The 21,851-nt window shown below is 43.0% G+C and overlaps 1 protein-coding gene across 1 annotated transcript in view; it reads right to left on the bottom strand.

Annotated features, from left to right (window-relative positions):
• Nucleotides 1-17,653, bottom strand: part of sv2ca (synaptic vesicle glycoprotein 2Ca) — a 29,036-nt gene extending 11,383 nt beyond the window's left edge. Inside the window, exons 1-4 of the mRNA XM_062379744.1 lie at nt 17,576-17,653; nt 11,760-12,572; nt 1,826-2,006; nt 741-931 (exon numbers count right to left, since the gene is read on the bottom strand). Of these exons, the coding sequence (XP_062235728.1) occupies nt 741-931; nt 1,826-2,006; nt 11,760-12,357 (970 nt within the window). The 5' untranslated portion in view covers nt 12,358-12,572; nt 17,576-17,653. The remainder of the gene's footprint in view (nt 1-740; nt 932-1,825; nt 2,007-11,759; nt 12,573-17,575) is intronic.
• Nucleotides 17,654-21,851: the final 4,198 nt, after the last annotated feature.

The following is a 21,851-nucleotide window of genomic DNA, read 5'->3' as shown; positions in this document are numbered from 1 at the left end:
GCCACTTACAGCAACAAACATACACACACACACACATACACACACACACACACACACACGCATCCACACACACACACACGCACACACACACTGTCTCTCTCTCACTGACGTCACAGGTTGGCTAAAGCACGGTCTGGCCATAAATCACCTCTAGCTGTAGCTTTGTCCCATTAGAGCAAGGAGAAAAACCTAATTATGCTTGATCAAGAAGAACACTCTGCGGAGACAGAGAATGGAGAGAGGGGACGGGTAATAAAAGGAAGGACAGAGGTAGAGAGAAGGGGAGAGTACAGAACAGGAGGAGAGGGGAGGCAGTAAAAGGGAGGGACAGCAGGACAGCAGAAAAAAGCAGGGAGAATGAGGAGAAGAGGAGAAGAGGAGGAGCGCTCCATTCGCTTCCTTTTGTTTCCTTTTATGATGAGTCCAGCTGATATCTGACGCAGTGCTGTCATAAATCACAGCCCTCACCCTTTCAGTGTGCGTCTGCTCTGTGGTACCCATGCATACGTTAATCTCTTAACCTCTGCCTCTCCCTGCCTGCAGCCACTCAAAGATATTAAGTGATTGATTCTCGTGGAAGGGAAGACTGGCTCTTCAACCCAGGGACACAGGGAGGCCTTACAGGTTTTTAAAGGGCAACCAGGAGCTCGGCATACAGTCACATCACGCCTGTTCTCTTACACCTGCCCTGTTGGAGCTTCTATGAGATCAAACTTTATTTGATGACTGGGATTTCTCACATTCTGGGTGCACGCTGTGATAATTTGTGGTGAACTCACCGTAGTGTGGTATGATGGCCCAGGCCATAGCAGATGCATAGATCTCTCCTATCATCCAGAACATACACAGCCAGCTGAGGTGCTCTCCTCTTTTCTCCCTGGACAACACCTCTGCAAAGAAGGAGAAGACGATCGGCACGGCACCTCCTATCCTGCAAGAACCATGGAGAATGGGACAGTGAGTGGGAGTAAGGCAGCTAGAACCAAAAACAGGGGAGGAAATTAACCTTATGTTTTACATTTCTCACATACAGTGGGTTTAGGGAATTTATTTTACATGCTTTGCGTTGATCCCTAATTCTGTGGTTCCTTTAACTGTATCAAGCACTGTCTAATGGACATTGTTCAGCTTATTCACATTTTACATGTTGGCTTTGATGGCTCATTGTTACTAAGGAGATACAGTAAGCATACTTATACTTAAGATAGTAAAAAAAAAAAAAGCTCCTCATGACTCAGTGGAATACGTTGCATTGGCAGGTTGAAATAGCCTTTTCAATTAGTTTGAATGTCTCTGGGGACAATGATGCAGATGCAATTACCAAATTAGCTCTTAGAGGAACAGCTACACTGACAAAGAAGAGGACACAATAAATCACCTTCTGTGCTGTGTTGCAAGGGGATGAAAACACCATCTGATTGGTTAGTTTGAGAGATTGTAACATTGTCTGAATGAAAATGTAAGTTTTCTTTGAAACATCGTAGGCAGCGCTAGTTTTTGTCAAGAAGGAGAGAAACCTTGACAGACAGGTGTAGAGAAAACCCCTGATGATAACACGATCAGAATCAATAGGGAAGTGAGAGAGAAAGATTTACATAATCATTAAAGAAAAATGCTCTACGTTTTTTCTCAACTTCAAAATGATTCAGTTGAAATCAACAAAGGGGAAAATAATTAGGAGAGACAGAGCCATGCCAAAGGAAACACTCTTCCTGATTTGGCACTGGCGCACACTTTGTTTTTACGACATGTTTCCAGACAGTGTGACCGTCCCGTTGACCGTCCTCACCTGCCCCACAGTGACCTCCACTACATCAAGACTTACCCAAAGCCTGCGACGAGGCGGCAAAGGAGGAACACGCCGTATCCCTGGACAAAAGACGACAGGAAGGCGAAGAAGCCGTTTGTGGACATGCAAATGAGGAGAATCTGTCTGCGGCCAACTTTGTCAGACATCCCTCCCCAGAAGAGCGCGCCAACCATCATCCCCAAGTATACAACACCACCTGGGGAGAAAAGGAGAAGAGAGGGGCTGTGATTCTTATTTGCCTTAATATGCAGTGCATCTCTATGTTCCTGCATGCTTCGGTATCTAGAACTACTCCGATAGTTGGGAGTTTATAAGATGATTTTTGTGCCAGTGTTCTCTCAGTATTTTTGATTTATTTGTAAGAAAACATTTTTTCTGATTAAATTTTGCTTGATAATCTTCACACACCTATACAAAATCTTTGGGAACAGTATTAGCATTACTATCATTATTAATTTGTGAGATAGTATGATTCAAACATCAAGGAAGGTGGTATAGGCAGGCAGATGTGGAAGACATGTTTTCTCAGAGGTGAACACTTCATTCACGGTAAAAAACAAAGTAATAAAACTCGACACAACAACACAATTAATTGATAGAACACATGCCCGTGGCTGCAACAGAATCCAGCTTCTTATAGCCTGTAGGGTGTTCAATACACATCTACACTGCTTTAGCCAGAGCCATAACAAAGCAGGGGGAGCAGCACAGGACTATGAACACACGTAAAATCAACTAACGATCTTGTACAAATCATGAAGTTTGTTTACATTTGTGGATGACTGTATATGAAGAATCACATTTTGATTCCCTTAGATAACTAAATAAACTTTCCTATTTAAAGTGAAACCCCTACACTCGGTTTGGCTCAGTGATGTCAGCCATGACCTCACCAACACCTTCAAAGTCAGGAAGTGCGGAGGGGCCTCCTCTTTAACAGCATAGATCTGAACAAAGCGACATCAAACTAAATATTCAACATAACAAAGGTAACTAACGGTAACTTTAATCCAATCTTGCGCTCAGATCGCTAACTCTCGCTAACACTAACACTTACAAACTTGGGATAGTAAGTGAAGCAATGTAACAACAGCAACTGTAAATGATAGTGGGACAAATGATTTCTGGGCTTGGGTTGGGTTTGGCCATGCTGGGCTATCAACCTTTTGGGTTCAGACCCAAAAAACAGAAGGCCCATTGGGTTCAGGTCGGGCTCGGTTAGTACTCTCTCTGGCTCGGTCTGGTTTGGCCAGAAAACTTGAAACCCCAGAATAATTAACGGCTGCTCACTGCCTACCTACAGTTTAAACAGACGACCTTCGCAGGTTTGCATTTACCATAAAAAAATACTCATTGGAGTGAATGTCAACTTGGTGAAGTGATATTTTGAAAATACCTCAGCCTAAGTAGATGAAGGCCGACCGAACACTGACTCACAGCCAAGAGGAGAACGGTGTCCTCTAAATGTGCCTCCGCTGGCAAATGGTGAAGTGTCAAATTAAAATATGGAGCAACATTAAGCTTGTGCCTCCATTAATGCTGAATCTTCACCAGTGTGAATGACTGACTCCTTATGGAAAGTTCAATTTATAGAGGATCATGCTGTTTTGAAAAGAAGGACAAATGGATAAAAATGAGCTGCTAGATACACACACACACAAAAACACACACATCTACCAAGTTACACATTTGGCTTTTACTTTCTTATTTGATTATGACAGAAAGAGATGCTAGATGTACAGTTTCCAAATGGAATCTGCTGCAGCTCCGACTGGATCCTTAAACCTGTGGCACAGACTGATGAGAAAGAACCTGATACTGTGTAAAAGCACTCGGCCGCAGTAACACACACCAACATAGAGTAAATACAGTGTGTAATGAACTGAAAACAGCGTTTGATCATTGAGGAGATAAATGTGAACTGTACTGCTGGGTGACTTTACTGAATGGCCCTCGGCTCTTACAATCCGTCTCATCGCAAATGGAATCAATGCAGCAACAAAACGGCATCGATTTCTCTCACTGATTATCATAATTCTGCTCTTGAGAGAGAGAAGCCCATCGTTGCTGCTTTAGCCGACATTGTTTCTGGTATTTTGTGGTTAGCAGCAATTTCTGTTTTTGATTTTTCCCTCCTGATCAAAGTGTGGATTAATTTATTAACATTGAGGTTTTGTCTCAATCCAAATCCTTACCATAGACTGTGTGTAAAGATGGACGACATGATTGCTCCCAAAAAGTGAAGCAATAGCATCTGTATCACTCCCCAGTGGCTGGCTGCAGTATAGATCATAGACCATGCCTCCTTCATGTTAGTGGATGGGACATGGACAACACTAAAAAGTACAGGTAAAATCTTTTCTTATAAAGAAGGAAAATAATAATCTTTCATTAAAGGTAGTTCTTATCCCATCTCTGAGGTCATTGACTAAGGCCTGATGAATTAGCCTGTGTTTTTGGGCTTCCGGTGTAGACAGTGCATATCCAGACAAGTCTTCTGTCTGACAAGCAATTTTAACACACAAAACACTGATGCCTTTTTTAGGTTTCTTATGTCCATACGACATTTTGGCTAATCTCTATTTCCACTTATGTGTATGTGAATGTTGTTTAATCTAAAACCTAATAGCCGATGCATTTCAGTCAATGTGTTACGCTTCTTTTGCTCTCCACATGGACTCTTTATCTGTGGGCATCCAAATACTGCTTAAACGTGGACAGTTTTTGTTTATTCACATGCAAAATCTGTTTATAGAGATTAGGTCTCATCACAGTGCTGCATGTCCCAAGTGACTATGTTTCTAATAAGCTTAGATATTTGACGCTATAAAAACAGGGAGAAACATCCCGATTGACAGCTGAGACCTACTCGTGATGGGTCGAGATTGTTTGTCGGCAGATTCAAGATTGCGACGTAAGTATCCTGTATATTTTGGCTTAATTTCTGGATATTGGGAGGAAGTGGAGATGCGCCGCCATCTCTATATAGAGTTTATGATCCAGACCAGATCCATATAACACAGGTATTTTCATTTATTTGAAAATTTTAAGTCCACACAACAGGAAGAAACTGTGAATGTTGCCATCTCGTCCCATATGGACAGCATGACTCTGCCGAAGGGACACTTTGTTCATCCCATTACAATAATCTCTATAGCAAGATGCATTTCCTCTCTGTAATGCAGTCTGCAGTCAGGTCTCTCTCCTCTGCTGTGAACTGATATGTGTTTGACTCTCTCGCTTCAGGGGTCAGAAAAAAAATAGCTATCCGTCACATCTGTCAGCCATCTAGATCCTCCCTGAAGGTGCCATGAATTCAACTCTAAATTAAACGGGAGTCTTCACTCCACACAGTTCACATTTGCTTCAATGAGGAGAGGCTAAATATCCAGTGCAGAAGCAAACACCCACTGGCCTCCCATTTAAATGTCATTCTTCCAAACAACCAAGGGCTCTTTTCATTTTATTTTTACACTTCCCATTAAAACAATACACTTCTTTTGAGAGACAATGGCACAAAAGAGGCAAAAAAAGAACAGCCTGTCTCCGCTACTTTAATGTCATTCAAAATAAAGGCAATAAAACTGTTGACTCATGAGCACGTCGCTCACAGGACACTCCATTACGTAATGAGTTCATTGACGTTCAGGAAATAAATAAATTTAGCTTGAAAATAGCGCAGACATCCCAGAACATGATGACGTCTCATCACCACAGGACCTGAAAGTTCCTTCTGAAGGAATTAACCTGTGAAAATGACGGCTCATCCTTCCAGCAGAATATCGTCTCCTTTGGCTCCAATTTGTTTCTGAGTCACACTCTGTAACTCGGTGTGAAGTCAGACAGATACAGTCACCTACGCTACAGTGTTGCGATTAAAACCGAGCAGCTGATTTTACTCCAAAGTAAAACCCAATGTTTATAAAGGTAACACACACTCCATTGATGATAACTAGGTTTATGATCCACTCTATTTCAACAGTATAACACTGTTTATCACCCATGAAATGTTTTGTTAGACTGACAATGAGGCTACAGTCAATTTGTCAATACTGAACACATTGGTAATGAGCAGGCTTTACCACAAGAGCATTTTAACAAATGAAACCCCTTCACTGGGTTCTATCACCTACTACTGTCCCACCATTGATTTAGTAGAGCTATAAATGTGGCTCCTTTGTCACATGAATATGGATAGAAATCAATAGACTACAATTCAAGAATGAAATGTTCCTCTGAAACTGTGGAAAGCGTGAAAATCTAAAGGCCTGATTTCCTACAGTGCAGAAATGTATTCCGATCAGACATGTTAGAGGTAAATATCCTTGAATGGAAACCAGCTGGTGCCAGCGTCTCAGCTCAAGAGTGTAAAATGCAGCTGAATTCTGACTCGATGACCCGTGGAGACGCTGAGCACCATCCGAAATGACAGTGTGTCAGGAGACCTCTCAGATAGACGCAAAAGGTTTCGCCCCTTGACACTCAGTTTGAGATGTCAAAACACATCTCTCTACGAGTGGCTAATATTCAGCAGACAAGGTGTTGTTCTTTCAGGATAAGATATGGAGCATAAGAGCTACGAAAACACACACACACACACACACACACACACACACACACACACACAATGATTTCCTGGAGACTTACTCCTTACCTAACCATAACCCTTAACCTAACCTTAAAGTGACCTAAATGTAAACCTATACCTAAGCTTAATGCAAACCTAAACTTAACCTAAACTTAACTTAAACCCTAACCTAACATGCCTTCACCTTAAAATTTCACAATTAACATTAGTTGTTTTTTTGTCCCCATAAGCTCCCCAAGACAGTACACACACATTCCATTTAATTTATAGATTGGAATATCGCACAATACACTCTTTTTGCGAGGCTAAACTGAGGAACTGCAGATAAAGCAGGGAAGATGACAAAAAAATTCAAATGAATACGAGAGCAGGCACAGATGCAAGCAGATGAAATATGTGTGCGGCAGAAGAAAGAGCACAAGCAACAAAGAATCGAGTGGGTGGACAAAAGAGAGAAAAAAGGGTTATGAGGGAGGAGAGTTCAGTAATTGCTGGATCGGTGAGAGAAACAGAGTGAAGAGGGGGAGGAGAGGGGAAGGCCCCGGTGCAGGGTTTTCTGTCCTGTCACATGTGGAGTCCCCTGAGAGCCGACGGAGCGCTGAGCTGCATCACGACCTCTTCTCTGATTTCATGCTTTCATGCTTTTTGCTCTCCGCCGGTGCAAACGGTCTCAGCATCGCCCAAAACACCCGTTATGTTTTATTCATAATGATGATACTATCATACAACTGTGCACCTGGTGCGCACTACATCAACGCTGTGGTAGCTCTTTGAAAGTGTTCCTCTCCCCTCTCTCTCTCTCTCTCTCTCTCTCTCTCTCTCTCTCTCTCTCTCTCTCTCTCTCTCTCTCTCTCTCTCTCTCTCTCTCTCTCTCTCTCTCTCTCTCTCTCTCTCTCTCTCTCTCTCTCTCTCTCTCTCTCTCTCTCTCCATTTCGGTCAGTCTCTACTTATTTTATCTCCATCTCCCTCTCACCTCTCCTCAGCTAGTTGCTGCCTACCTTTACCTCCCTTCCTCTCTCTCTCGCAGCGTGTGCCCTCGCCTATCGTTTTTCCAATTTCTTGGCTCACTTCTCATTTTCCCTTCCTCCACTGTGCGTCCCTCTCATTTATTTTGCCTTAGTTTCCTCTGTGCTCCACTGGCATCAGCTCCTTCACACTGAGCAGCGTGTAATCACATTTGTACTACATGGTGTCAGTTTGATCGGATTCATGCCTCTGTCTTCTGCCACCTCCGCAGAAAAACAGATTGAAGCTTTTTGTCACATTTAAGTCACATCGGTGGGGGCAGGATTTCAATGAAGTCTATATGGAAGTAACTCATTGTGGGACTTAGAGTGCAGGGTTTAAAATGACTCCCTCAGCACCAGTAATGATCCAACCTTCATTACATTAAAGACTATTAATAATTCGCATGAAATACAGCGATGCCATGAACCTCCGATAAGAGTGAGCTGTTAGACATGGTTTACTTGTGGCTGATATTGCTGGTGGCAGCAGGTTTGGTCCGTATGCTGAAATGCATCACACACACACACACACACCCTTCCTCTCCCACGCTAGCTGCACTGCTCAAGTAGCGTAATCTCCGTAGTGACGTTGCGAGCTTACTGCAGTTTAGCCATGCTCAGCTGCTCCTGGACCACCCAGTCCCGCAAAGCCTGCCAGCTGGCTCGCTCAGACAGAGGGGGAAAGATGGAGACCAAAATGCATAGAGATGGAAGATGCAGCCAAACTGAGAAAATAGAGATCAGACGACAGCCGGGAAGAGGAATAAAAAAAGAAGTTAAAGTGGTAACAAGAGAGGAAGGAGCAACAGTAGAGAAGGAGAGGTGGCAAGTTCAGAGAGGGATGTGAGGGGCGACTCAGCAGGGGAGAGACAGACTCAAGAGAACAAATAAGTAATGATAGGGGCGATGCGCTCCCTTTGTCTGCTGTAACTGAGATGATAGCTGAGCCTCTCCCGCACATTTTAGTTGCAATGAATACCACCAATCTTCCACCTCTCCTCTCCAGTCCACCAGCTCCTCTCTCGCCATCACTCCACTCTAACTTGTCTTTCCTCCTCCACCTCTCCTCTGAACGTTGCACGTACTCCGTCTCGCCGTGTGTTTGTTTTCCGTCTTGTGTTCTTTACCCACATCGTCCACTCTCATCTAAAGGACAGTGATTCACCTCCTCCCGCCCAAACTCTCCGTCCTCATGTCTCATTAAAGATTCCCCCGAAGATCTGGATACGGCTGGGACCAAATTGAATTCAGTAATCTAATCTCAGTATTTTACTCATCCATCCTGTCCGGGCCTTTGCGTTTTTCCTACTGCATTATCCCATTACGCCCAGCTCAGTCCGCGCAGCCTGCCTCTGTCACTGCCTGTTATATGGCTAATGGAGCTGCACCATGGAACTATGGTGGGAGAGCAGCTCCGGTGGAACTACACAAACACTAAATGGCTTTTTAATCCAAATGCTTTCAGACTCGGAAATTTCCAATAGAATAGATAATTTCGTGTTTTCAGTGGTCAACTGTGTTTTTAAATGTTTGATTTATTTGGAAGTCACCTGTTTCAGGGGTTGTTATTTGTCTCCGTCCAAGCGACAAAATATTCGAGAGAAATCACACAGTTTGAAAACAAGCTGAGCCGATCTGATGTTGGGGTAAAAAAACATATCACTAAAGTCCAAAGCTTACATCTCTCTCAAGCACCTGCTCATACGCAGACATCCATGAGATAAATTGTTCTGCATTAATAGCCAAGAAATGCGCTTTGTTTTTTATAATCTTTTTAGTAGAAGATATAAAAAAAAAAAAACAGATTACAACAGAAAGTTCACTGTAACCTGGAGGAGTGTAACCTCATCTTCTCTGAAACATCTCAACTCCTTCTTTGCAGACGACCAGTATAGAGTCACCAGCACAGCGGTTGCCAAGATGTGAGTGAACAAAACTGTCCCTAGACCTCTGCAGTGTGCGCTTTGAAGACAATTCTATATATACACAACTCCAGTAGGAGGATATCTTATGGTGAGGCTGTCACTAATAAAATAATAGCTTAATTGTCTTGCTCAGTTAAATAAAGCTCAAACAAATGAAAAATGTGATCATCCCAATCAAAAAAACATTCTCTGATTTAATTGGCCACTGTTAATCTCTGCACGTCAAGGCGATAAGATATTACCATGGCACCTGCAAAACATCAGCTCACCACATTCTGTTTGCTGTGGTACAGTGTAATTAGTGTGGAAAACTCCAAAAGGATAGCAGCAAGGTCATAGTAATCATGTAGGCTATGCTCAGACATGCACACACCATCAAACACACACACACAAACACACAAACACCAATCATGTTCACCTCAACAGGGAGGAGCCTCTGGGCAATCAGTGGGAGAAAGGAGAGGAGAATGGGGGAGGATGGGAGAAGAAAAGAGGCACAAAGATGAGAGGGTGAGAGGGAGGGACAGGGGGTGAGGAGCGGAGTCACGAACAAGGACAAGCAGAGCGTAGAGCATGAAAGCCTCCAGGACGTTGCTTGGCTATAAAGAGGAGGAGGAGAGTTAACATGGATAGTTGGAAAGCAACAGAAAAGTGAGGATGCACAGCATCTTGTTAGGGTTTATCTCTGACTCCACACGGACATAGAAAACTATTTTATCAGATGTACTCCCAATATGCAATAATCAAAGTAAGTCATAATCATCAACTATAAGTAAAATCTAAATTATGATAATGAATGTGTGTGTGAAGTCTTTATTCTACACATTCACCCTCTGAAATCCAATTTGTCCATCTTCCTCTCCATGCCTCCGCCCTCAAACGGGCCCTGTCGTATCAATTTGGCGTGGGATGTTGCGGCGCAGTTGATGTATTGTCACGTCTGACTGTGGCAGTGCGTATGAAAGGTACCGCGCTCCTGATTTAATGTCCTCGCCACTCGGACACAGACACAGTGAGTCTGCCCCTGCACACGCAGCTCTGTGGTGATTGATTACACACCTGCAGCCATGAGGCCTGCTGGGACTCCTGCTCAACACAGAGAGCTCAAAGGGAATACTAGCTGCCTAATCCTGGCACAGAGAGCAGTGGACCGAAACACCTCACACTATAGAACAACTATAGGATAGAATGAGAAAGAAGTATGACCCTCCCTTTTGTCCAAGTGGCAGGCAAATTAAAATCTCGTCTGTTTTACATGTAACATGCTAACACTGGAAAAAATTAACAATTTAGTATTCTTGCATAGTAAAATCCTTTAAATTTGGATGTGGTTGTTTTTTAATTGCATGGGATGCGAACCCATGTCAAAGTGCATATCAAATACATCACATAAATACTCAACGATAGTCCATAATTTCTGGTAGTTCTTATCACACTGATGCATGTTCAATGGTTCATGTTTCTGGTTTGGTTTTAATAACATATTTGATGCTATTAAAATGGTAAAAAACTTCATGTCTCACAGCTGAGACAGATTCGTAATTGGTCAAGCACATGAATGGGCGGGACCTCAATGCCACGAAACCCGCTCCTGATCGCTACTGGCTCCAAAAGATGCCATTGAGTGTAAGATGGCAGCATTTGTATTTAGGAAGTTTCGGCTTCTGGATTTCTGGATAGTGGGAGGACGAGGAGAGGTGTCTTCCATACACTCAATGCTCTAGGCTTGAACACTATTCACAGTGTGGGATCAATTACACGTTTATATTCAAGAGTGCCCTGACCACCAGAAAAAAGCTTGTATTGTCATAATTAGTGCTGTCCGCTTAGTTCCTCCACCGTACCGAAGATAACGTCTTCTGATAAAGTGATTTAATTCGGGGTAACAGGGTGAAGAAATTGAAGTGACACTTTTAATCACATGCAGATCACTAGTCAATAGTCTCTGAAAGGGATCATCCATCAATTAAATCTGCCTGTACAACAAAGTTGTTGAACAGTGCCCAAGATATCCAAAATTCCTAACATGGGTCGAACACTAAAAACACTTCAACTTGTATGTTTCTGTATTACCAGACTCACACTCTACATCACCACTTTGAAAAGTAACACTTTCTGTTTTAAATGTGTAGTATCCAGGCTCAAGCTGATATATCCGTAATGACATCAGTATGACATCATAACATTGATCCCAGCTATATCTATACCCATATTTTTCATCAAAAAGATGTAACCTATGTTTTTATTAATAAGAAGTGTCTTGTTATTGTAAAAAAGGATGGGTCGAAGTCTTCTGCATGACCTGAAATACCTGAAATACCTGAAACGGAAAAAGCTTATATGTGTGTCCTACTGCAAGTAGTATGTGTATGGGTGTCTGCAAAGTATGCAGTAATAGGACTCAAATACACACACATGAGCAGCCTTACCTAGCCATCCGGAGCTGGAGTTGGGTTCACACATGTCTGTCTCTGCACTGGGCAGCACGAAGCCCACCACAAACACCTCCACGCCGTCTGACATGAGGGCCAGCCCGAGAACCAGGAACAGCTGCCACTGGAACCTCCCGTGGCCACACTCCTGGATGATGAGCTCGTACTGTTGGGCCAGCTCCTCCTCATCGGCCTCTCTCTCCTGGTCCAGCTCCTTACGGTCCCTTGTGGCATCCGACACCAGCTGCCCCAGCGCCACCTGGCCGTCCTTATGCTTACTGTCTCCTGCCGAGGGGATCCCCTGGTACTCGCCCTCGTAGATCTCGTCCTCGTCGTCGTGGCCCTCCGTGGCGTCGCTGGAGCCCTCCTCGTTGTCGTGGTTGCCCTCTCCGTGCTGCCGCGGCGGGTTCTTGTAGAAGTCCTCATCCTCATCCTCCTCATCTTGGAATCGGCTGTAGTTGCGGTGGGACGAGTACTCATCGGTTGCGCGGTCCACCGCCTTGCCTACTTTCTTCGTCGCATGCCGCTTGGCCTCCTTGACCATGTCCTTGGCCCCCTTAGCCAGAGAAGTCCTGTTATTGTAAGTGTCCTCCATTTTGGCTCCGCAGGTAGGTTTTCACAGGGCCTCAATAGATACTCAGCAGAAGAAGAAAAGGGGGAGAGGGGCAAGAGAGGTGAATGTACGCTGACGGGAGGATTGTAGGAATGGCACGATCGGTGGGTCTGAAGATGCAGCCGGGGAAGGAAACTCTTGAGGCTGCAGTCACCACGGGAGATAACCCACAATGGCTGTGGCAATCATTGGCCTGGCTGAAAGAGATGGGGGGGGAAGGGTAAGAGACAGATAAAAAAAAGAGGATGGGGGGGAGATGAGAGAGGGAGACGTTCATCAGATAGTGAGTCATGTCTCCTATCCCAAACTTACAGGTGACATCTTATAGACAGCACCTACACTCTTTAATCATTCACCTGCCATTCTGCATAGGCCTTTTCAATCACTGGGATTGATGTCAGGAAAAAAATGCTTTGGCTGTAAAGCTTTCAATTTGTATTCAAAATGAACATTCAAATTCCTTGATCTTTATTTCATGAATAAGATGTAGTTTTGAAAGAGATGAACATTTTGCGGGTACACGCTGAATCTGCTGACTCATGATCAGCGCCGAGGAACAGAAGCTAATAAACAAGGCTCTCCTCAAAATCAATTTGCCCCCAATAAAGAGCTGGTTTATTATAATGGGACTGACGATCCAACCGGAACGGCACTGTCATCTTCAATCCTTGCAGAGAGGAGGGAAGGAGAAATGGTCAAGTGTGGCTACGTAGACAAATGCACAAGTGCCCATACACAATCACACACACACAGACACACACAGAAAGAGAACAGTTCTGAGCATCTACACTCTACTCATAAGTATCTCTATCTTATCCAAATGTTTCATGTGATGGGAGAAATTGAGGAATTTTCTCATTTGAATTCACAGTCATGTTGTATCTGTTTAACAAAGGTCTCGTCTCTGCGCTGTCACAGATATTACAGGGAATAAACAGACCAGAGAGAGGCCTGTGGAGGCAGCGTGATGATGATGAAAGTAGATCACAGTTTGAACACTCCCATGATTCACTGCTAGACTAGGGGTCTCCCTCCCATATGCCCTCGCCATGTCAGCGGGGAAGTGCTTCCCTGTCCATGCTTTGCACATGCACGTGTCACACATGTACATAGCCTGTTCTCTCTTGGGATATCACTTTGTGTTAAAAACATGCACATGTGTGGGAAGCCCTTTCCCATCCGACAAGGCCAGGACTGATGAGCGGGAGACCCCCAGCCTAACTGGAATGGTCTGAATGGTGTAACATGATTTCATGTGTGTTCAAACTCTGATCTATAGTTGGTTATCATCATGTTGTCTCCACAGTTCTCGCTGTGGCCTGTTTATTCACTGTATTATCTGTGACAGCATAGAGACACAACCATTGCTAAACAAATACAACATGACTGTGAATTCAAATTGGTTAAATGAGAAAATCCTCAAATCAAAATAATACATTTGAATAAGATAGATATACTTCGAGGAAGAGTAGAGATGGTCAGAGCTGTTCCGTTTGTGTGTGTGCGTGAGTGTGAGTGTGGTCAGAGCTGTTCCGTTTGTGTGTGTGCGTGAGTGTGAGTGTGGTCAGAGCTGTCCGGGGTGTGTGCGGTTCCCGTGTGTCTGAGGAGCTGCTCACCACAGCCTCTATAATGAACACTGAAGCCTTGTCAGGAGGACACAAATCACAGGGCCAGCTCCAGCTCCCATAATGCCATTTTACTGGGCAAAATGACACTGCTGATTCAAGGTGACTCCACTAATCTCCTTTTGGCCCATTGGATGACTTCTGTAGTTATGAGCGCACTCCTTTATACACAGGCCCATCATTTTTTAATGCCGCCAGTGACACCGGTGGCGCCGCAGACATCCTGCTTTAAGGATGATTCATCTCAACAGCTTTTTAGCAATTTATTTCCTTTGTGCAAAATCGATCGTTCGCTGGAACAATGTTGAGGTGCAGAGTAAACTCAGTGGTCTAACACCCTGCTAGGGGCATGTCAGAGTTCAGTGTCACTGATAGGAGGCAATTAATTACCTGGGGTTCAAGTCTTCTTGGGTAAAGTTTGCTCTTCTTAATTTACACGGAGCAGATGTGACCTTTTTACATTTCCAGAGGGAATAATTCATGGATCTTGATGAAAGAAATTGGCTTATTTAGGAGTGTGTGAAATTTGGTGCCATTGCAGTTTAACTCCGTCTCTACTGCAATTAAACGTATGCTGCATCTTCTTGCTTCACTTCAATTTAGCATCTGTTGTTACCCCTACATTTTTACATTCTTACATCTCTATACTCTAAAGACTATTAGTTCTATCTCCAAGTTCAAGTTGTCTTCACACAAGCTCTCCACCAAGTTCTGGTCATTTTTTATCATACCCTTCTTCGTGACATTTTGTTCACCTCTCATTTCTTATCTTCAAGACAACCATACACACTAAACTTGATTATTGATAACAAGTTAATGAGAAGAATAAAGCAGCAGTATCCACATTGAACCCAGGGCATACTCTATAATTAGAGTTAATATGGTGGGTGCAGCATTGCGATATGAACCATGTGACGATGGATGAAAATAGGCCTTGCTCTGGCAATACCCTGTCTGCATGATGGATGTTGCTCCTGCTTTCCTTCAACCTCTTTAAAAAACACTAGGTCAGGCCACTTGGCCCTAAATGTCCTCTTGCATGAAGATACAGATGGATGAGGAGATTAGGGACACAGGAGATTTGGCGTTAACCAGAATCCAATTCAGGTAAAGAAATATGGAGAAGTAAAAAAAAAATTGTTAACTCTGACCATTTGAACTAATTTATTATAATAGTAATTCACAGCTTCAGTCAGAAGAACCTAAAACCTGATAAAGCATATGTATAGGTACAATTAGAGTTTCCTACTAGCAGGGCTCTTTGTCAAAAGGATTGATGCCAACATTGGTGTTGTGCAGCAGTCACGGTATGAGCAGGTTGTTAGAAAATGAATAAAAAACATCTATTATGTTGTAGAATTTCAGGTTGTTTTACCCACAACTGCTGGAGGAGACAATTTTTTATGAGATCCTGAAGGAAAATCAATAGCACTCCTCTGGTCGAGAAATTAACCCTAAAATATTTATTATGCACAGCCACTCAAAGTCATATTAAATGTTCTATCTTTCTTGCTTATTTCTCAATATTAGAGTGTGGCCTGTATTGGAATCACTAATGCTTTCTATCTCCGTCCGGCTGGACTTGTCACTGTCATGTCTTTTCAAAGACACGAGCAAGTACACCGGCTCGACGGCCAGTTTGTTCTATTAGCATCAGAAAGGAGCAGGTCCAATCTCTAAGTGGGCAGAGCCGCATGTAATCCCATCAGAACGGAGAGCCCATGACCTCATCTGGGAAGCAGGAGCCCAGCCAGCCTGGGACGTCCTCCGTTAAGAGATTTCATCAAACACCGAAGCCATTACTGACTTGGAGGAGGGTGCGAGGGGAGGCGGGGGGTATTATTACCAAGATTCTAATGCGGTTAATAAAATGGTTGTCCAACGGTCGGGGGAAAGACTAAAACGTTTGAAGGGAATCGGGACTCTCCTCGACATGTAAAGCTCCACCAGAAAAAGATCGAATTCAGAGGCACAGCTGATTGTAAGCCATTCTGTTACATCTTGTAGATGCATCAATAATATATGTGTGCATACATAATGCAGCTGGAGCAGGTTGGCATCTGCCTTTCCTCAAGTGCTAGCATTGATAATGTTAGTATTGACTCCAATAACCTCTGGACCATTGTTTGCTCAGGAGAAAGGTTTCCCCCTCAGTTCATATTCAGAATTTGTTTTCTGTCTCTGATGGAAATAATAAAAAATATTAGTTTTCCATTGAAAAAGAAAGTGCTATATATAAATATGCTATCATATTTTTCCTTTTTGTGCATCGTGACAGACTGTGCTGAAACAATGCATTGCTTCTATATGGGAGATATAAAACCTTACATGCCAACGCCTCATGTCAAAAGAGGAAATCCGTCTTTATAAGTCATTATAGCAGATGCAAGGATGACAAGAGGATCATTTAACGTTGTGTAAATTGTCGGGTTTAGTGGATCCTAAGATACCAGCTCACTTTGCACCGACACCTTTCCCTCTTTTAACTCTGAGACACTGGGATAGAAAATGGGATGCTGCGTAACTTTAGGAAAACTAACAAAATCACAGGTCAGGAACTGCTTGAGAAGGAGGTGGATGCAGAGGATCACAGTGAGATTTCTGTTTACCATGGCAGAAAAAGTATATTCTACATCAACAAAATTGGCCCCCTGGAATTATTTCTGCAACCTGCACTAACTTTTTTTATGTCATCTAATGCTTTCCCATTGATGGGCACCTTCACTGTTAACTCAGCAGGACCTCACTACAGCAGCCTCCACATTGCAGACGAAGCACTTTGCCAAAGATTTCCAGTTCACCGGCTGTGTGCCTGTCAATCGCTCACTGTCTCTCGAGGTGCAATTCACGGATGAGTCAGTTGCCTGCTCCCCGCATCCTCTCCTCTTTCCGGCGGTAGTGCAGAGTGCTTTAACTGCCCCAGGGCAGGTGGCTGCATGGGGTTGCACCATATACAACATGCAGCCAGCAAACCAGAACTCATGCTCACGCCGAGGACATGTAGTCCACCATATATCTAGAAATACATTGAAGTAAATTATGAGCTCCCGTTTTCATATACCAAACTAACATCTCAAGCTTACTAAATACTATTCAAGTAGACCAAATACTAGTAATACTTATTTATGCAGCATAAACCAAAATATGTTACATCAAAATGTATAGTATAAGGTGAATTTAGAGTTTTTCGTGTCTCCCAGAAATCAGAATATGGGAAACTGAAACTCATTACATCCAGTTCTATCTGTTCTTCTGCCTGTAGCCTATATCCAGCGAATGATACCAGTTTGTCTCTCCTTTTCGCAGGAGCCATATTGCACCAACAGAAAAGAAAAAAAAAACATCCCCGGAAACAACTTTTAACAAATGATACACAAACTTATGAATAAATAATGAGGAAATCCCTGCATGAGCCCATGCAGCCTCCATGGGATATCTCACTGAAAAAAAAAGATGCAAGTAACTTCACAAAATCCCTCACAAGAACCGCATGTAGCTGCTTACACAGCAGGGAAACAGCAAACACTGTTTTTACACAGTCAGCGTGTTTTCAGAGCAGAAAAGTCCGCACTTACCGTCATTTATGGCGAGAGGAGTGGGCTGAGCTGATGGGAACCCATTGCATCAGACTCCGAGAAACAATCTTGTGTGCTTCTTTCCTTTTTCTTTGCTTTACACGTGCAGAATAGGATCAGTCTGTGTTGTCTAATTGCGATGGCAGCACGACAATGATTTTTTTTTTTTTTTTTTTTTCCCCCGGTGCAGTCCTCTCGCTGCAGCACTTCAGGAAAAAGAGAGCGAGAGAGAGAGAGAGCGAAAGGAAGAGAGTGATGCTGGGAGGGAGGGGGGAGGGAGGCGGGGGGAGGGCAGGGTAATCAATAATTGTATTTCATTGAGTGATGCGGGTAATTCCGGTTAGGTGACTGAATGACGTGGAGCCGCAGCGCACGGATGCGAAGAGCTGAGAGGAGAGTTCCGATCTGAGCAGACCTCACTCTTCATCCATTCACCGGTTCATGAACGGTGACTGTTTATCTCAGCGCAGGAGAACAGTGTCCCCGTGATGAAGAGGAGACACCGTGGGGAAGAGGGGGCTTCAATCAGCTTTTCACCTGTGCATGTCTACAAGAACACATGGCAGGACACGCGGGTCACATGACGTGGGAACTATTGGAAGTAAATTTGTATAAATATGAATATCCCTGTAAAATTTCAGAAGTTAGGTTTGGTTTGGGTCACATGACAGGGAGGCTTTTAAAGTATATATATAATTGTTAACATGTTTAGAAGATCAGAGGCACTATAATCCTATAAATATCTTTAGGATCACTTTTTTTCTGAGAACAATTTAAATTTTGGGATCCGGATCAGGCGATGCATTCAGGTTTTTTTTTTATTTCACTTTCTTTAACATGTGAGACACCTTTCAAACTTACTGTGAATTCTCAGAGAATAAGTCATGGACATTGATGAAACTAATCAGGCATGTTTAGGGGATTGATATATATATGGGTGTATAAGCAATTTAGTGCAACTTGAATAAATTTTAGTACCATTGGGTCTTGGCAGAGGAATATGCTTCTAGTTTAGGCTCGAGGTTGAAGTTAAACTTCTTCTTCACAGCTGAATGAACCTGCTGACCCGCTGCTATTCATTGAGGGCCATGCAGGACCCATGTTGCTTGAGGACACATCCCAGAATAGAGGAGATATAAATGTAACTTTGGATCAATGAGTTCTCAAAGGCGTTCTCCCTCAGTCACCAGTGGGAAATACAGGGTTCTGATATGAAAGCTCATTCAGAATTCATACAACCACATTCACATTCATTATTCTCATTGTACACAACAATGCCAGTATAAGTGTTTGGGGTTTGTGTTTATGTTTACAAAAATATTTTTTCTTCTCAATAACAGCATGTTTTTTTTTTAATTTACACCCCACTGAGCTTAACTTGACGACTGTGCAGTAGGTAAATCCCTTGATTCTCGAATGCAATTGAGGTGCAATAAAACCCTTTCAGGCCTCTTGTGGCTGCAAATGATGACCGCAGAGGGAGTAATACTATCGATGAACGCCACAGAAAGGATTATACAATCCTGTTACAATAATTGCATAACCTAACGCAGGCTCTTTGCGATAAGTAGGCTCTTTAGATAAAGTGTGAGAGTGTGGCCGCCTGTGTGCCTGCTATGTCAGATCCTAACGCCTCTGAAACCGGCGAGTGGTTCCTGTAGAAGGGGAGGGAGGGAGGGAGGGAGGAAAAGAGGAGATGACGGACTGATGCAAGTACGGGGACATTCAGCCTTTCAGTATTCACGTCGTTAAAGCCTGCAAACTGTACCAGCGCCACCACCATTGAGACTCCACTGCAGAAATGGCTGTGAGCGAGCTCTTGTCTTAATGATACACACCCCGTCCGTCTGATTCCTTATTCTATCCTTCTAGAAAAACTACATCTCTATTGCGACAAGTTAAAACAGCCTATATGTAGGAAATGCAGTCCACAGTGCAGCCTGGTTGTGCATTTGCTCTCTGAGTGGAAAAACCAACACATGCACGCATCCGACACTGTTGGTGCATCACATTCCCCACAAATGATGTGTTGTAAATGATGCACAAAGTGTGCACACAAACATACACACACACAGCTGGAAAGTGTGCAAGGACACACATGAACAAAAATAGCAAATATCTTTTCCCTCTGAATTTGATGATTGACAGAAGCAGTGACCTGAGGCCTGGGACACTCTCTGCCTTTGATTCAGAGTTGGCAGACAAACCCCCCCTCAAGCCATAGGACTCCTTTTACTAGTGCGGGACAGCTGAGGAGCACTTAGCTTAATGTAGGGGACAGTACACCCCCCCCCCCCCCCCCTCTCTCTCTCTCTCTCACACACACACACACACACACATACATTCTTGTACTTCTATCTTGGTAAGGGCAAGACCTGGCATAATGCATTCCCTGGCCTCTTACCCTCACCTTAATCATCAAAACTAAATCCCAGACCCTAACCATACCCTGCCCCTTAACTAAACCCAACCCTGACCCAAACACTAAAACCAAGTCTTAGCCCTCAAACAGTCCATTGAAAAAGTGAGGACCGGTCAAAATGTCCCTATACTTTCCAGAAATGTCCTCACTCTGTAGGATCTATGCTTAAATGGTTCTCTCTCTCTCACACACACAGAGAGAGAGGGAGTTCACTGCGCATGCCTCCTTTCTCATAAGCTTTATACTCGTCTGCTTGTTACATCAACAAGTCAGGAATGTTCTGTCTTTTTATTACAGTAAAATACAGTGATTTTCTTTATCTGGGGCTTGCACATTGCATACTGACATGTTTCGGAATATAGCTGTCAGTGTAATGAATTCCCATATACTGCTCGCAGCAAATGTAGCCTTATATTGGTTGCAGGTGCTGTAATAAGAAAGTGACAGTGTTGGAATATCATATATATATATATATATAAACAGTATATACTTCTACTGGCTGAGCAGTACTAGTCAAATCATAGCTCTCACCTTCTACATATGACAAAAAACATGTTTATACTTTTATACAATATGAATAAAAATGCGTTACATTCTTACATGAAATGCATATATACAAAAGCCATATGTAACTAAAAAAATGTAGTATTTTTAAAGAAATTGCATTTGTAGCTCCACACAACTGAACAGCTCTTTTATGTTGTTTTATTGTGTTATTTTCTAAGTGCACGATTATCTTGTTTTTAGGTCATAATTGAATTGTCCTGAACAGAATTGCTTTCAGATGATCTATGATATACCAAACATGTGTATGTTCGTTTTTGGTTCTATTGTACCAAATATAAAACATCTGGATTTCTGTTGCACGGACATTATTCAAGGTTTAAATGCAAAAAAAATATAGCATTTTCAAATACGGACATTCTGTGAATTGTAATATATAACATTAGATCTAAAATGTAATGGCTGTAGTGTGAGCTTATTTAAAGAAATAAATAGAGAGGTGGATATAGACTAGAACAAAAAAGTCTGCTGCTTATCTTCATCCAGATAATAACAAACCGACCAGGACACTGATGCTAATTGACTGTGGCTTCTGGAGATGGAGGCTCCGGCTGATCATTGCACTCGATCTTTCCTCAGAGCCTCCACCCGTGGATATGCTCCTTAGTAAAGACAGAAATGATGCGGCTGTGTTGTCTCTCACCTGGTTGTTGATACTACATGTTCTGTGCTCAGGCATTCTGGGAGCAAAACAAAAGGACACTGGTGTCGCCGATGGAGAGATGTGATGGATTAGATAGGCCCAAGGGGGAAGTCCTGCTCCATCAAAATGTAATGAAAACTAATTTGAAAACAGCAGGCAGCTCTGAATAACTCTGCTACCAGTACTGGCAACATTGTGTTCAATGGGAGGTCATCATTGTCCCATATGAGTGAAAAATGGGTTGATACCATTGCGATTGATGATAGGACATTAGTTGCTGTCTTCGGGAGTTATGGTTGTCTGTAAATACGTCCGACTGAAAATCGATCAAAGGCACAAACAATTTCACACCATGTTTGCAATCTGCAGTTTTACCAAAGGAATGCAAGAGAGGAAATGACACGAATACAAAACAACTGTAACATTTTTGTGGAATTCGTCAAATAAAAAAACAATTTGTTGAAAAAAATTTACTGTAGGAAAAACTTATTTTACAAAGTCCACTTGTACAAGCGCAGAGTGTTATTTCCTAATGTCTGCTCTGTCTAGCATTACAAGGTTTTGAATAGTTTAACGTACGTGAGCTAAACTACCGGGGGGGGGGGGGGGGGGCTCAAATGGATTGTGATTATTGTCCTGGAACAGAT

The sequence above is a fragment of the Platichthys flesus genome, chromosome 3 (genome assembly GCF_949316205.1).
Source record: "Platichthys flesus chromosome 3, fPlaFle2.1, whole genome shotgun sequence".
NCBI classification, from domain to species: domain Eukaryota; kingdom Metazoa; phylum Chordata; class Actinopteri; order Pleuronectiformes; family Pleuronectidae; genus Platichthys; species Platichthys flesus.
This window is presented reverse-complemented; position numbering and strand designations above follow the sequence as displayed.